This window comes from Pantherophis guttatus, chromosome 14, assembly GCF_059756535.1.
Source record: "Pantherophis guttatus breed Tessera chromosome 14, ASM5975653v1, whole genome shotgun sequence".
In the NCBI taxonomy this organism is placed as follows: domain Eukaryota; kingdom Metazoa; phylum Chordata; class Lepidosauria; order Squamata; family Colubridae; genus Pantherophis; species Pantherophis guttatus.
The window spans coordinates 16,648,960-16,665,557 of NC_142076.1; the positions used below are offsets into that span (position 1 = coordinate 16,648,960).

Here is a 16,598-nt window from a genome sequence, read left to right on the forward strand (position 1 = left end):
GACTTACGACGGGTTCAATGATGGTCATGAGGCGAGGACTACCTGTATTCCGATGGAGTCCACCTTTACCTTAAGACAGATTCAAATACAGATTAGCAGAGTTGGAAGGGACCTTGTAGGTCATCTAGTCCAACCCCCAACCCAAGCAGGAGACCCTACACCATTTCTGCCAGATGGCAGTCCAGTCTCTTCTTGAAAGCCTCCAGTGATGAAGCTCCCACAACTTCTGAAGGCAACTTCTGTTCCATTGGTTGATGGTTCTCACTGTCAGAAAATTTCTCATTTCCAGGTTGAATCTCTCCTTGGTCAGTTTCCATCCATTATTCCTTGTCTGGTCTTCGGGTGCTCTGGAAAATAGCTTGACCCCCTTCCTCCTCTCTGTGGCAGCCCCTCAAGTATTGGAAGGCTGCTCTCATGTCTCCCCTGGTCCTTCTCTTCACTAGACTAACCATGCCCAGTTCCTGCAACCGTTCATCGTATGTTTTAGCCTCCAGTCCCCTAATCATCTTGGTTGCTCTTCTCCGCACTCTTTCTAGAGTCTCCACATCTTTTTTTATAGTGTGGTGACCAAAACTGGATGCAGTACTCTAGGTGTGGTCTTACTAAGGCTTTATAGGGTAGTTTTAGTACCTCACTTGATCTTGATTGTATCCTTCTGTTAATGCAATATTTACTAGTAAAATATTAGTAGTTTCATTAGTAGTCTGTTTACAAAAGTTTCTTTCTTTCTTTCTTTCTTTCTTTCTTTCTTTCTTTCTTTCTTTCTTTCTTTCTTTCTTTCTTTCTTTCTTTCTTTCTTTCTTTCTTTCATCAGTGCCTGATGATCTGTCTGCAGAGGAGAAAGAGGAACTGCTAAACATCCGCCGTAGAAAGAAAGAACTCATCGATGATATTGAGGTAATCCATTTCCTTTCCTAATCAACTTTCTTGTCTCCTGGGTAAGTCCTCGACTTACGACCCCAATTGGGGCCAGAATTTCCACCGCTAAGCCAGGGAGGTTGTTAAGTGAGTCATTGCTTAGTTATAATGACCTTTTTGGCCACAGTTGTTTAAGTGAATCCCTGCCCGGGATTCTGCAGGGATTCTGCCATAGTTGTAAGTATGAAAACCAGTTGCAGGTCATTTTATTCCAGTTCCGTCGTAATTTCGAACGGTCCCTAAATGGATAGATGGAAGTTGACGACACCCTGTATATGGCGTTTAAGTTGTTCTGCAGTTTTTCAACTCGTGTTTTTTTAAATAATTGCTACTAAGGGAAGGTAATTCAGGCTGCCACGTCATATGAATAAAATGACAGAGCAGGTGTCTTAAGATTTACGACGCATCTGAATTCCTTTTTCTTTTCTTTTTCTTTTTCTTTTGGATCCCTGCAGAAGAAAATGTCATATTAGAATGTGTTGAGATAGATAGATTAATACTTGAAAAGAAAAGGAAGAAACAGAATACTTTTTAACATGGGACCTATTTTACCAAACGAATAGAAACAGAGGTTAGAAACTAAAAAGACTGAAAAGATAATTAATTATATATATTGAAATTTTTCTAAGATGGATGAACTAATCATACTATTACTGTGTGAGTAATATTGATATGTATATTATGATCATTGTTGTATCTCTATTCAAAACTAACTGTCCCCAGACAACACGTTGTTCAGATAGTTAATGGAGTACTTGGTATGTGTATTAAAAAATATATTAATAAAACATATATTTTAAAAAAATTCCTTTAAAAAAAAATGAACAAATTTGCTATCCCACAGATGCACTTTCTGGGAAAACTCCTTTAATTTCATTATTTTAATTCGATCGCTTCGATTTAGGCTCTGCCCCACTCCTGAATGACTCTGCAAGGCTCACAATAGGGCATCTAACTGGGGGGTGGGGCTGCTGGGGGTTCGCAGGGGTTCGGGAGAACCTCTAGCTAAGATTCTGTGCAGTTCGGAGAACCCCCACATCCCACTCCCAGAACCCTCACTACGCCCCTCCCAGGAGTCCCCACACAGCCCGTTTTGGATGCAGGTAAGTGCAGGGTGTGTGCGGAGGCTCAGTGATGCCGAAAAACGGGCCTACCGGAAGTTCGGGAAGGCCGGAAATGGGCCATTTCCAGCCTCCAGAGGGCCTCCGGAGCCTGGGGAGGGTGTTTTCGCCCTCCCGGAGGCTCGAGAAAAGCCTCCGGAGCCCGGGGAGGGCAAAAACGCCCCCCTGCCATGATGCAGGAGGCCGACTAGGCCACACCCACCATGGCCACGCCCACTCAGCAACCGGGCAGAGAACCCCTTGCTAAAATTTTTGGAGCCCACCCCCTGCATCTAACATAAAATACAACACAATTTCCGCCCCTCAAAAAATAATAAACTAAGAAAATCAAAAAGGGTTAGATTTACAATAACAAAAGAAGACACGGCCACCGACACCAAAACGACACAACCACAACACACTGGCAAGGGTAAACTCTGACCTGTGTTCTTTCTGCAGCGGTTAAAATTTGAGATTGCCGAAGTTATGACGGAGATCGATCACCTGACCAGCGTCGAGGAAAGGTGAGTTGGCTCAGCTTGCAGGGTTTTTCACGGGAAATATACTTAGTATTTCTGAGATATCGGTTGCATTTCCTTGTCCGCTTCACCGGAATGTGATCCGATGGGGCTCAAATCGGCAACCAAGGGAGGAGAAGGAGCCTCTGGGACGGCGAAAACCGCCTCCCCAGGCTCTGGAGGCCCTTTGGAGGCTGGAAATGGGCCATTTCTGGCCTTCCCGAGTGGGTGGGAGAAAAAGCTTTAATTTGTAGGCTAGAAGAAAGTGGGAAGGGGTGATTTTTCTCCTGGTTGGAAAGGAGGCTTTGTCGGGTGCTTGCATTAAAACAGCAAGAAGTGAGTGGGGATGCCCTAATGGCCTTTTCTTAAGTCCTTAGAGCAGTGTTTCTAGACCTCAGCAAGTTTTAAGACGTGAACTTCAACTCCCAGAATTCCCCAGACAACCAACGGTACCAAATTATAAATGTCGGTTGCATTTGAAAATTTGGAAACCACCTCTGTGGGTCCTTGGTGTTCTTTGAGCTTGGTTGCTTTCTTGAAGACGTTTCATGACCCTACTAGGTAACAGCATCAGTACTAGTAGGAAGGAGTGAGGTTTTTTGCTCTCTGTTTTTATACAAGTGGCTCGCCCTGTTATTGTTGGTGGGGGTTTTCTTGTTGGTTCCTTGATTAGGCCGTTGTGTATAGTTTGATGGTTTGTCTGAGTTGGTAGGACCTTGATTGTCCCGCCAACACTGGCAGGGGAGCCACTAGTATATAAACATAGAGCAAATCCCACTCCCTCCTAGCACTGATGGTGTTACTTAATTGGGTAATGAAATGTCTGCAAGAAAAAAAAATCAAGCTTAGAGAACCCCTCCTCATCCTCGTCCTCCTCCTCGTCCTCGTCCTCTTCCCCTTCTCCTCTTCCTCCTCCTCCTCCTCTCTGCAAACATCTCCCTTCTGGCACTGATGATGTTATCTAGTTTGGTAATGAAACGTTTACAAGAAAGCTCCCAGGACCCCACATTTCAATCCCGAGCTACAAATATTCCTTTCCACAGAAAGCATTTGCTAAGCAGAAACTTTGCTGCAGTCCATCAATGTAGACTTTCGCATCAGATCTTCATATTTATTCAATTTATTGTGTGATCTTTTTTTTCCCCTTAGCTGCAAGATACATGCCTTTCTGTATCCAGAGCAGGGATAAATTTTAAAGGGTTTTATTATATCCTAACCCACTACTTGGATCTTAGCAAACAAATTTTTGTTGTCTTTGGGGGGGGGGGAAATAAAAGAGATAACCCATTTCACCCCTTATTCAGAGTGTGTTGTTTTTAGTGTATCTGGAGTGGCTGAAATGCCTTCAAGATGTGATGGTCTCGGCATCAACTTTTTGTAGGTCGAGCTCAGGAGTGAAATGCTCCCGGTTCGGACCGGATTGGACAATCCGGTAGCAATTGCGGCAGGTAGTTTGAAGAACCGGTAGCAATGGCGGAGTGAGGCTCCGCCCACCCGCCCAAGTGTTGTTACTTCCCGCTTTTAAAAGGTTAAAAAAAAGGCTCTGACGATCGCGCACCACAGCTGTAATCATCAGAGCCTTTTTTTTACCTTTTTAAAGCATTTTTTAACAACCTTTTGCCCAAATACGTTGTAAAAAATGCTTTAAAATAATAATAATAATAATAATAATAATAATAATAATAATAATAATAATAATAAGTTGGCCACGCCCACCCAGTCACATTACCTCACCACCACCACCAAGCCACGCCCACAGAACCGGTAGTAACAAATTTTACATTTCACCACCGGTTGAGCTGGTTAAAAGCCTTGCATCCTGCCCCTGGCACGATGCCCGCAATTCTCACAGCATTTTTGGCACAACCTCTTTGGTTATGCGTTGATTTTCGTAATATCAATGCAGTTTGCATACAAAACACCTACCCCCTACCACTAATGTAAGACTTGCTGAACCACTTGTCGAAAGGCAAGATTTTCACCAAGTTAGATCTAAGGGAAGCCTACTACTGTTGTGGCCCGTGCAGCTAGTAGTTGATTCCGACAGCGAGGAAGCTGGAGCTTTATCAAGCCTCTGCAATCGTTTTTGTTGTGGGATTGTGCTAGCAAAGCAGACGTCCCAAACGCTTATTGGCATCCAGACGCTCGGCGTATTATTCCATCCGTTCCCTTGACTGAATCCCGTTGAACTGGTTTGTGGGTTCAAACCTTATAATTCCTGGCTCCAGAATATTAAAATGTCATTTATGATTCCTTTGCCATGAAGCCAAAGCTACTTTTGATTTTTCTCTTGAGTTAAATACAATTTTAAGCCATGAGAAGGGGTATTCAGCTAGGATGTAGGCACTTTGTGGGCTCCATTGGATGCTAAAGGAAAAGGTTCCCCTTGCACATATGTGCTAGTCGTTCCTGACTCTAGGGGGCGGTGCTCATCTCTGTTTCAAAGCCAAAGAGCCAGCGTTGGCCGAAGACGTCTCCGTGGTCAGGTGGCCGGCATGACTCAATGCCAAAGGCGCACGGAACGCTGTTACCTTCCCACCAAAGATGGTCTCTATTTTTCTATTTGCCTTTTTTACCTGCTTTCGAACTGCTAGGTTGGCAGAAGCTGGGACAAGTAACGGGAGCTCACCCTGTTATGCGGCACTCAGGATTTGAACTGCTGAAGTGCCAACCTTCTGATCGACAAACTCAGTGTCTTAGCCACTGAGCCACCATGTCCCTTAGAGAAAATGAATTTATAGGGAAGTCCTTATAAACAAAAGTATACTGAAACTGACATCCCCTAAACGCTGCCCACCTTCCAATCAACAAACTCAGCGTCTTAGCCACTGAGCCACCGCGTCCCTCATTGGATGCTGGGATATTGTAAATAATGCCTTCAATTTAATTGTGCAAATACTTTTTTTCTTCTAATGCTTTCCTTTTTCATCTCTCTTCCCTCCAAACTGACAGCAAAGCTACCCAAAGGAATAAGCAGGTTGCAATGGGAAGGAAAAAATTTAACATGGATCCCAAGAAGGTGAGGCTTTTTAAAAAAATTTTTTTTGAGAATGTGTACTTTGAGCCGAGTTGTTTCATGTGGCCCAAACCACATGAACAAACTGGTTTGTTTAACCGCAGTTTGTTCAATCAACTATAGTTAGAGGAGTTCACTGCATACTTTAAGCCAGGAGTGAATAACCTTGGCAGTTTTAAGACTTGTGGACTTCAACTCCCAGAATTCCCAGCTGCAACAGCAGACGCCATCTTGTTTAATTAACCCATCTCCGCTGAACTCCATCATACCACCTTGTTGGAAAAGTCCAATAAATGGAGCTCGGCATAAATGGTGCTCTCTGGGGCTGTTCTGCAAACCTACCTTTCTTATTACATTTCAGTCTTTAGTTTGTTCTCCCATTTTTCTTTATTAGATCTCAAAGAGACAGTTTAGCGAACGCACGTTCTTTTTGTCTGATTCGCCTCCCTCCATCTTCAGAGCGAAATACATCTGGAGCCTTGTCTTCCCCCTAAGGGGTTAGCTTGATTTTGTTTCCGATGACGTTAATTTCATTTTCTTGAGATATCTGGATTTCCAGAAGACAGGGCCCGTTACAAGAAAGGGATATCTGAAGCATGGAGCTGAAAGAAAAATAAAGAGAGAGAGAGAGAAACTGAGAGAAAGAGAGAAAATGAGAGAAAGAAATAAAGAAAATGAGAGAAAGAGAAGAAAGAGAAAAAAGAGAGAAACACTGAAAGAGAAAGAACTAAAGAAAGAGAAAGAGAAACACTGAAAGAGAAAGAAGTAAAGAAAGAGAAAGAGAGAAAGAGAAACACTGAAAGAGAAAGAACTAAAGAATAGAAAGAAAGAAAAAGAGAGAAACACTGAAAGAAAAATAAGTAAAGAAAGAGAAAGAGAGAGAAAGAGAAACACTGAAAGAGAAAGAAAGAAAGAGAAAGAGAGAGAGAGAGAGAAACACTGAAAGAGAAAGAAGTAAAGAAAGAAAAAGAAAAAGAGAGAAAGAGAAACACTGAAAGAGAAAAAAGCAAAGAAATAGAAAGTGAGAGAAAGAAAGAAATACTGAAAGAGAAAGAAGTAAAGAAAGAAAAAGAAAAAGAGAGAAAGAGAAACACTGAAAGAGAAAAAAGCAAAGAAATAGAAAGTGAGAGAAAGAAAGAAATACTGAAAGAGAAAGAAGTAAAGAAAGAGAAAGAAAGAGAGGAACAGAAAGAGAAAGGAAGAAAGGAAGAAAAAGAAAGAGAAACACTGAAAGAGAAAGAAGTAAAGAAAGAGAAAGAAAGAGAAACACTGAAAGAGAAAGAAGTAAAGAAATAGAAAGAGAGAAAGAGAGAAAGAGAAAGAGAAAGAGGGGGGGAAGAAGGAAAGAGAGAGAGAAAGAGAAAGAAAAGAGACCCCTTGAATTGGGGGCTTTTGAATTGCCACAAATTTCCTTTCTCACGGTGGTTTTCTGGAAGGAAATATAATTCTTTTTGGTAACCAAATACTGCCTCCAGATGGAAATCTGATTTTTGTGTATGTTTCGACTAGATATTTATTTAGGGAAGCTTTTACAACACAGGCAAAAGTTCTTGACTTAACGACCACAACGGGGGCCAGAATTCCTGCTGCCAAGCAAGGCGATTGTCAAGCGAATTGTGCCCAATTTTTACAACCTTTCCCCCCCACCCCCCGATTGTTAAGCGAATCAATGCTGTTGTTAAGCGAATCATATGGTCATTAAGCGAACCTGGCTTCCTCCGTCGACTCTATTTGTCGGGAAGATGGCAAATGGCGATCCAATGATCCTAGGGGTGTTGCAACCATCATAAATAGATGCTGGTTGACAAGCTCTCAATCGCGAGAATGCTGTCATGGGTGTGAAGGCGAGGACTTGTCATAAGTGACGTTTTCCCCTGTGCTGCTATAACCATGATGGTGAACCTATGGCACGCGTGCCACAAGTGGCACGCGGAGCCATATTGGTGGGCACACGAGCGTTGCGCTAGCTGAGCTCCAGTGCGCATGTGCGCACCAGCCAGCTGATTTTGGGGCCTTCCGGTCCCACCGGAAGTCGGGAAACGGGCTGCTTGCGGCCTCCAGAGGGCCTCCAGTGGGGTGGGGAAGGCTGTTTTTGCCCTCCCCAGGCTCCTAGAAAGCCTCTGGAGCCTGGGGAGGGCGAAAAACAGGCCTACTGGGCTCACCGTGCTATTGCGTGCCAAAAGCGGGAGGGGGGGGGTCGTGCATGCATGCGTTGGGGACGGGGTGGGGCACATTGAATTATGGATTTGAGCGATTGCTAAACGAATGGTTTGAAGTGGAGGATGACCAGGTTTTCTGCACACACACACAATCACACAGACAGACAGAAAAAAGGGAGTGTAAAACAGCAACAGTTTTTCAAGACTAAAAATAGTTTCCAAGCTTGATTTAAAAAAAAAAAAATCTTTTGGGCTTACCCCAATAATAAAATAATCCAGTGCAATTTCTTCCTTCGGGAACAGGAAGGGCATTTTGTTTTTTTCTTTTGGCACCAAATGCTGCGGCTGCCTTCTGTTTTTCTTCGGTCCAAAAATGCGTTTGTTTTTCCTTATTTCTCCTCCATCCTAAACCTGCTTTGAACTTTCCGCTTGTTTGTTTGGGAAAACGAACCCGGTTATTTCCACGCCAGCCAGTTTGTGGTTCCAGCTGTCTCAAGAAGGGAAAAAAAAAAGAGCAATAAATCTCGTCCAGGAATTGCTCCGATTAAATCCCGGGTTTTAAAAAAATGTAGTTAAAAGGCCATTTTCTAAAAGTAGAGTTTGCACACAACGAGCTTCGAGTCAAAAGCAAGCAAACAGCCTGTTGGTTTAACGTTGTTGGTCGCAGTTAATCGTTCGATTAACCATTGTGAAAATAAGCCACGGATTAGCATGGTTTTTAGCAATGAGGCAGCCAAAGGCGGTGGACAAGTTCTCCTTGTTCAATAAGCCATGGTTAACGCAAGCCATAAGTTAGTGTAGGATTTAGCAGTGTATAAGCCCAACCATGAAGTGGCCAAGAGTTAGGGTAGATGAGTTTCCTTGCTCAATAAACCATGGTTAAAAGCAAGCCATGAGTTAGAATGCTATTTAGCAATGTGTTGACCCAAGCATGGGTAGCTTTGGGTGGATGAGTTTCCTTGCTCAATAAACCATGGTTAAAAGCAAACCATGAGAGTGCTATTTAGCAATGTGTTGACCCAACCTTGGGTAGCTTTGGGTGGATGAGTTTCCTTGCTCAATAAACTATGGTTAAAAGCAAGCCATGAGTTAGAATGCTATTTAGCAATGTGTTGACCCAACCATGGGGTAGCTTTGGGTGGATGAGTTTCCTTGCTCAATAAACCATGGTTAAAAGTAAGCCATGGGTTAGTGCGGTATTTAGTAATGTGGAGACCCAACCATGAGGTAGCTCTGGATAGATGAGTTTTTTTGCTCAATAAACCATGGTTAAAAGTAAGCCATGATTAGTGTGGTATTTAGTAATGTGTAGACCCAACCATGAGGTAGCTCTGGGTAGATGTATTTCCTTGCTCAATAAACCATGGTTAAAAGCAAGCCATGGTTAGTGTGGTATTTAGTAATGTGTAGACCCGACCATGAGGTAGCTCTGGGTAGATGAGTTTCGGTTGTAAGTGGAGGACTACCTTTATTCCGTATTTCTGGAATGTGAATTTCGATAAACAGCAACAAAGCCTGAATTCTCATCTTCCTTTTATTCTTTTCCCCCCTCCTGCTGCTTTAGGGAATTCAGTTTCTCATTGAAAATGATCTCCTGCAGAACACGCCGGAAGACATCGCTCAGTTCCTGTATAAAGGGGAGGGGCTTAATAAAACCGTTATTGGCGATTATCTCGGTGAAAGGTAGGTGGAGGCCAGTCCTGGTTGTACGTCGCCTCGAGATGAAAATGGAGACTTGGACTTAGAACCTCAAGTTTCCTTGGCTTTTATAGGCAGTCCTCAACTTGCAACATTTTGTTTAGGGACCGTTCGAGGTTCCAACGGGAGTGGGAAAAGTGACTTACGGCCGTTTTTCACACTTATGACTGTGGTTGCATTTCCACGGTCAGCGTTCAGATGCTTGAAAGCTGATTCATACTTATGACTGTCGCAGTGTCCCAGGCAAGAGTGGGTTCTACTTACCTTTACTACTGGTCCGCAATGGGAGCGAAGCTTCTGCGCATGTGCAGATCGTCATAAGTAAATATCTACATACCAAAAATATATTTAAAAGGCTCGGCTGTGTTTGCTTGCATTGCTGACGGGTTAAAATTCTACAGGGCATTTATATAATTGGGATTCAGGAGGTGCGGAATTCAAACCAGGATAATTTCATATTAATGATATGCCTTGGTTTCAATCTGTTGAGGCAGCTGTATTATTTTATTTTTCTTTTCCTCTCCTCCCTTCCTTTCACCCACTCAACAAACAGGTGATTTACTTCCCGGTTTACCAAGAAGGAAGTCGTACTTGACCAAAAAAATATCCGGAGAAAAACTTAGAATTCGATAATAAGGAGGTTGTCAGGGTTCCAACGGATGCCCTAATTAAATCATGAGCCTCGAGCCAAGCTTCAAAAGAAATCCAGTTATTTATTAGGAGCTCCATGTCGGCACGTACTCAAATGAAGCCAACTCTGACCCTACGTAATTTACGGCCCTAATCATGACCCTGTTTTCCCCCTCCCCCCCAGGGTGTCTCATCAATCACATTCCCCAACGCAGCAATTTCAGGGGTTGTAGAGATCACTCCCCTCCGGCTGCTGTGGGTAACCCTGGGATACAACCTTGAAAAAGATATGTCTGGAATGTGCTCCGGTCTTTAGCTGCCTGTTGCTTTTTTGTTTCCATCTCCCCCTTGCTTATGGCAACTCGAGAGTAGGCCAGGGATGCTTTGCGAGTTGACAGAAGCCTTGAAGAAAGATCTTGAGATGCTAGTGACATAGTGAAGGTCTAGAGATCTCTCTCCAAAAGGACAATCCTGGAGCCTCTTTGCTAAATTGCGTTATTGCTGTTGTTGGTATGATTGTGTCAAAGTTAAACAACAACAACCACCCACCTTTGAATCCACCGCGTTCATTTCCTCTTGGCAAAGACTGCCTAGTAATTTACACAACCATCGGCTTGTCTCCGATTTAATGAATGGGTTGTTCGACATATTAATTAAAATTCTTGGAAAGGTTTGACGGGCTCCCTTCGGAAAACCCGCCTGTTAAAAAAAAATCCACCTACCCTGCCTTAGGTGGAAGCGGATCCACAACATTTTAATCTACTTGTACGCCTCTCAAACACACCCTGTGGAATTGCAGGGCTTTGTATTGGCCATGATGAAATGACGATGAATCGTTGTCTTAATGGAGTTCTTCTCACCCGCACTGAAAGGAAGGGGACGGGTGCTCGGTTGTTCCTGTTTCATGGTTGTTTGGTTGTCATCTGGCAACCAAACTATGTCTCTGAGCCATTTTTGGTGCTCTCTGAGCTTGGCTGATTTCTTGCAGATGTTTCATTACCAAGCCAGGTAACCTCATCAGTGCACCGAGGATGTTATCTAATTTGGTAATGAAATAAATGTCTGCAAGAAAATAGCCAAGCTCAGAGAGCACCAAAGACCACAAAGTTGTTGTAGTTTTCCTTCTCCTCCTCTTCTTCCTCTTCTCTTCCTCCTCCTCCTTTCTTCCTTCTTCCTTCTCTCCTCCTCCTCCTATCTTCTTCTCTTCCTTTTCTCGCCTTTCTTCCTTCTCTCCTCCTCCTCCTATCTTCTTCTCTTCCTTTTCTCTCCTTTCTTCCTTCTCTCCTCCTCCTCCTATCTTCTTCTCTTCCTCCTCCTTCTTTCTTCCTTCTTCCTTCTCTCTCCTCCTCCTCCTATCTTCTTCTCTTCCTCCTTTCTTTCTTCTCTCTCCTCCTCCTCCTCCTTTCTTCCTCGTCCTCCTTTCTTCCTTCTTCCTTCTCCTCCTTTCTTTCTTCTTCCTTCTCTCTCCTCCTCCTCCTATCTTCTTCTCTTTCTCCTTTCTTCCTTCTTCCTTCTCTCTCCTCCTCCTAACTTCTTCTCTTCCTCCTCCTCCTTTCTACTTCTTTCCCTCCTCCTTGTCCTCCTTGCCCTCCTCCTCTTCCTGCTCCTCCTCCCTGCAAACCCCACTCCTTTCTAGCACTGATAATGTTACCTAGTTGGGTATTGAAATGTCTCATTACCCAATTTGGAGAGCATCAAGAACCATAGAGTCCTCCTCCTCTTCTTCCTCTTCCTTCCTTCTCTTTCTCTCTCCTCCTCCTGCTGCTGCTGTTCTCTCCTCTTCCTCCTTTCTACTTCTTCCCCTCTTCCTCCTCCTCCTCCTCCTCCCTACAAATCTCACACCAAGTTCAAAGAGCATCAATGACCATACCAGCAGTGGGTTTCAAAAATTTTTATGTTCTGTGGGTGTGGCTTGATGGGTGTGGCTTGGTGGGCGTGGCAGGGGAAGGATACTGCAAAATCTCCATTCCCTCCCCAATCCAGGGGAAGGTTGCTGCAAAATCCCCCTTTCCTCCCGATCAGCTGGGACTCGGGAGGCAGAGAATAGATGGGGGCGGGGTCAGTCAGAATTTTTACTACCGGTTCTCCGAACTACTCAAAATTTCCACTACTGGTTCTCCAGAACTGGCCAGAATCTGCCGAAATCCACCTCTGGACCATACAGTCCTCCTCTTCCCCAAGTTGTGCACTTTTCCAATTAGCTAATAATAAAAAATAATTTCTTAAAATGATTGCTGAAAGTTTCCAGGTTTGGACCAGTGACTACAGCTTGGTAACAGGCCAATTACAACAACAAAACAAAACAAAATAAAAATAACCCCTCAGCCTCAAAAGCCCAACGTGTGAATATTAAACTAAAAGAGTTACTTATTTCAACTTCTTCATCTTTTCTTTTACAGGGATGACTTTAATATTAAAGTACTTCAGGCTTTTGTTGAACTCCATGAGTTTGTGGACCTCAATCTCGTCCAAGCGTTACGGTAAGAAGTCTTTTTAAGAGCCTGTTTGGGGGTGGGGGGGAGAGAGTTAAAAATGTTTGACACTGTAGTAGAAAGGAAAAATGCTATTTAACAAGGCTTTTCTGGTGTTGTGAAGTTCCCTAGATTTAATTCTATCTTGATCTTAACAGAGACATACAATCAAGGCCAAGGGAGGTACTAATACCACTCTATAAAGCCTTAGTAAGACCACACCTAGAATCCTGCATCCAGTTTTGGTCCCCACACTATAAAAAAGATGTTGAGACTCTAGAAAGAGTGCAGAGAAGAGCAACCAGGATGATTATGGGACTGGAGGCTAAAACATGCGATGAACGGTTGCAGGAACTGGATATGTCTAGTTTAATGAAGAGAAGGACTAGGAGAGACCCGATAGTAGTCTTCCAATATTTGAGGGGCTGCCACAGAGAAAAGGGGGCCAACCTGCTTTCTGAAGGCCAGACAAGGATTAATGGATGGAAACTGACCAAGGAGAGATTCAACCTGGAAATAAGGAGAAATTTTTTGACAGTGAGAACCATCAACTGATGGACCAGAAGTTGCCTTCAGAAGTTGTGGGAGCTTCATCCCTGGAGGCTTTCAAGAAGAGACTGGACTGCCATCTGTCAGAAACGGTGTAGGGTCTCCTGCTTGGGCGGGGGGTTGGACTAGATGACCTCCAAGGTCCCTTCCAACTCTGTTAATCTGTTAAATTTAGCATTGTGCACAGCCGCCTACTCTAAGCCACAAGACAGTTCGTGCAGGAATAGCTGGTGTGTTAGGTGATTTCAGCTAATGTTGATTTCTTAATATAATTCGTAGCTTAACAAATGAGCCTGTATTGCGATCGTCTACAGAGATAATTGTTTAAAATGACAATTTTTTAAAAATTAAGAAATCAAGATGGCAGCACTATCCTTCTGATAGAAGGCCGCTCCCTTTTGGCTGCCATCTTGATTTTTTTTTAAACCAACGATTTGGTCAAGTCTGTCCTGTCCATCCTCAGGATCACATTTACTTCCTGATAGTTGGTCAACTAAGCCACTGTTTCAGGGGTGAAATCCAGCAGGTTCTGACAGGTTCTGGAGAACCAGTAGTGAAAATTTTGAGCCGTTCGGAGAACCGGCAAATACCACCTCTGGCTGGCCCCAGAGTGGGGTGGGAATGGGGATTTTGCAGTATCCTTCCCCTGCCACGCCAACCAAGCCATGCCCACCAAGCCACACCACGCCACGCCCACAGAACCGCTAGTAAAAAAAATTGGATTTCACCACTGCACTCTTTGGCTATGTTTCCACAGGGGACAAACCCTGTTGTGACTTCAAGCAAGGCAGGAACTTATTCATAGAATGTGGGGACGAAGGCACCCCAGATCATACAAATCATGGCTTGTTGAGAAAGATGTCTGATATAACAGAGTTGGAAAGGACTTTGAAGGTCTTCTAGTCCAACCCCCTGCTTAGGCAGGAAACCCTACACCACTTCAGACAAATGGTTGTCCAACATCTTCTTAAAAACTTCCAGTGTTGGAGCATTCACAACTTCTGGAGGCAAGTTGTTCCACTGATTAATTGTTCTCACTGTCAGGAAATTTCTCCTTAGTTCTAAGACGCTTCTCTCCTTGATTAGTTTCCACCTGTTGCTTCTTGTCCTGCCCTCAGGTGCTTTGGAGAATAGCTTGACTCCCTCTTCTTTGGGGCAGCCCCTGAGATATTGAAAGACTGCTACCATGTCTCCCCTAGTCCTTCTTTTCATTGTCCAGTTCCTGCAACCGTTCCTCATAATCAAGGAGAGAAGCAACTTAGAACTAAGGAGAAACTTCCTGACAGTGAGAACAATGAATCCGTGGAACTCCTTGCCTCCAGAAGTTGTGAAAGCTCCAACACTGGAAGTTTTTAAGGAGAGGTTGGATAACCATTTGTCTGAAGTGGTGTAGGGTTTCCTGCCTAAGCAGGGGGTTGGACTAGAAGACCTCCAAGCTCCCTTCCAACTCTGTTATTCTACTCTATACTTTAATCGTATTTTATCATATGAACTTTCTGGATATCTTGGCAGGCAATTCCTGTGGAGTTTTAGGCTGCCGGGGGAAGCTCAAAAAATCGATCGCATGATGGAGGCGTTCGCTTCGCGCTACTGCCTTTGCAACCCCGGGGTCTTCCAGTCTACAGGTGAGTGGGCGTGGCCTTCCCTACCTGCCTTTGTCTTTATCGGTTGGGGACTGCCACATCCCGCAAGCCTCAACCTGTTTGGCGTTGTCATAACTTGGCCGGCTGTTGTCATTGGTAAAAACTATTGAAGGTTTGCTCGGGAAGGTTTTTGTAAACCTCTTTAGAGTAACTGGGGTTGGAAGGCAGGGAAATTAGCCGTTTACAAGTAATCCTCGACTTACTACAGTTCATTTAGTGGACCGTTCAAAATTACGATGGCACCGACGAAAGGGACTTACCATTTTTCACCCTTACGGCCTTCGTAGCCTCCCCATGATCATCACGGGATCAAAATTCAGACGCTTGGCCAACGGGTTCATACTTATGACCGTTGCTGTCTCCCGGGGTCACGTTATCCCTTTTTGTGACCTTCTGACAAATCGGGGAAGCCCGATTCGCTTAACAACCAGGTTACTAACTTAACCGCTGGAGTGATTCGCTTAACAACGGAGGCAAGTCGTAAAAATGGGGGCAACGCACACTTAACAACTGTTTAGCTTCGTTGTTGTTGTTAGTGGCGAAGTCATGTCCGACCCATCACGACCCCATGGACAACGTTCCTCCAGGCCTCCCTGTCCTCTACCATCCTCTGGAGTCCATTTAAGCTCACGCCGACTGCTTCAGTGACTCCATCCAGCCACCTCGTTCTCTGCCGTCCCCTTCTTCTTCTTTTGCCCTCCATCGTTCCCAGCATTAGGCTCTTCTCCAGGGAGTCCTTCCTTCTCATTAGGTGGCCAAAGTATTTGAGTTTCCTCTTCAGGATCTGGCCTTCTAAAGAGCAGTCAGGGTTGATCTCCTCTAGGACCGACCGGTTGGATCGCCTTGCAGTCCAAGGGACTCGTAGGAGTCTTCTCCAGCACCAGAGTTCAAAGGCCTCACTTTGGCGTTTTAGCTTAGCAACGGAAATTTTGGACTCAATTCGTGTTGTAAACTGAGGATTCCCTATAGTCATTTCGTGCGAGCAAAGCTGAAGTTCAGTTTTAAATTCAGATTTCCTTCTTGGCTCGGTGCCTGAGAGAGTTGTGTGTGTGTCCCAAGTTCAACACAACACAACTGGCAGGATGTCTTTTCTCTCTGCCGGGGGTCCTTAAGAGAGGAGAATGTAGCTGTTTACTTTATTCCTAATTTGCCAGAGGCTGGTATTTTTACAAGCGGCTGTGGAGGACAATCCTTCTGCTTTGATCTCCCATTCTCCAGATACCTGCTACGTCCTCTCCTTTGCAATCATCATGTTGAACACCAGTCTGCACAACCACAATGTGAGAGACAAGCCAACAGCGGAGAGGTTTATATCGATGAACAGAGGGATTAACGAGGGAGGAGACCTGCCGGAAGAATTGCTACGGGTAAGGGGCTTTGCAAACGGGATGAACATGTGATGGCGTATTCATGAAGGATGGCCAAGGAATCAGTGAATCAATTCTTGGTATGATGACTGTAGAAACCAACACAACAGCATTCTGACCATGGGACGTTAGATCTCAGTAGAGAATCAGTGCCAACTCTGTTATTCTATGACTCCGTGATGGTATACCTGCTATTATTAGTTCTATTATTATTGTGATTGTTTGCGCATTCAGGCAGATGTTTAGACAGGGCGTTTTTGCCCACCCATCGAGTCTTTCCCAAGGTCCAAGGATAGGCAGATGTGAATGTATGATGGTGTTCAAGGGATCGTGGCAGGATGTTCAGCTGTTCCGAGTTAAGCTGCCTTTTGCAATTGACTGATGGTGAATTTGTCAATGCCAATGTTGTTCAGACAACGCTCCAGATAATAAATGATTAGTATTACGGCTTGTTGCAAAGTCAGCCAGATGTTTAAACTGGATTTGGCATTTTTTTTGTCCACCTATTGAGACCTTTCCAAGGACCTAG

The 16,598-nt window shown here is 44.2% G+C and overlaps 1 protein-coding gene across 2 annotated transcripts in view; it reads left to right on the forward strand.

Moving 5' to 3' along the window:
* Positions 1-16,598, forward strand: part of CYTH3 (cytohesin 3) — a 63,024-nt gene that overhangs the window by 30,621 nt on the left and 15,805 nt on the right. For both annotated transcript variants that reach the window (XM_087878543.1, XM_087878544.1), the window contains exons 2-8: positions 815-897; positions 2,478-2,542; positions 5,489-5,555; positions 9,276-9,394; positions 12,439-12,519; positions 14,572-14,684; positions 15,921-16,069. In XM_087878543.1, the coding sequence (XP_087734669.1) occupies positions 815-897; positions 2,478-2,542; positions 5,489-5,555; positions 9,276-9,394; positions 12,439-12,519; positions 14,572-14,684; positions 15,921-16,069 (677 nt within the window). The remainder of the gene's footprint in view (positions 1-814; positions 898-2,477; positions 2,543-5,488; positions 5,556-9,275; positions 9,395-12,438; positions 12,520-14,571; positions 14,685-15,920; positions 16,070-16,598) is intronic.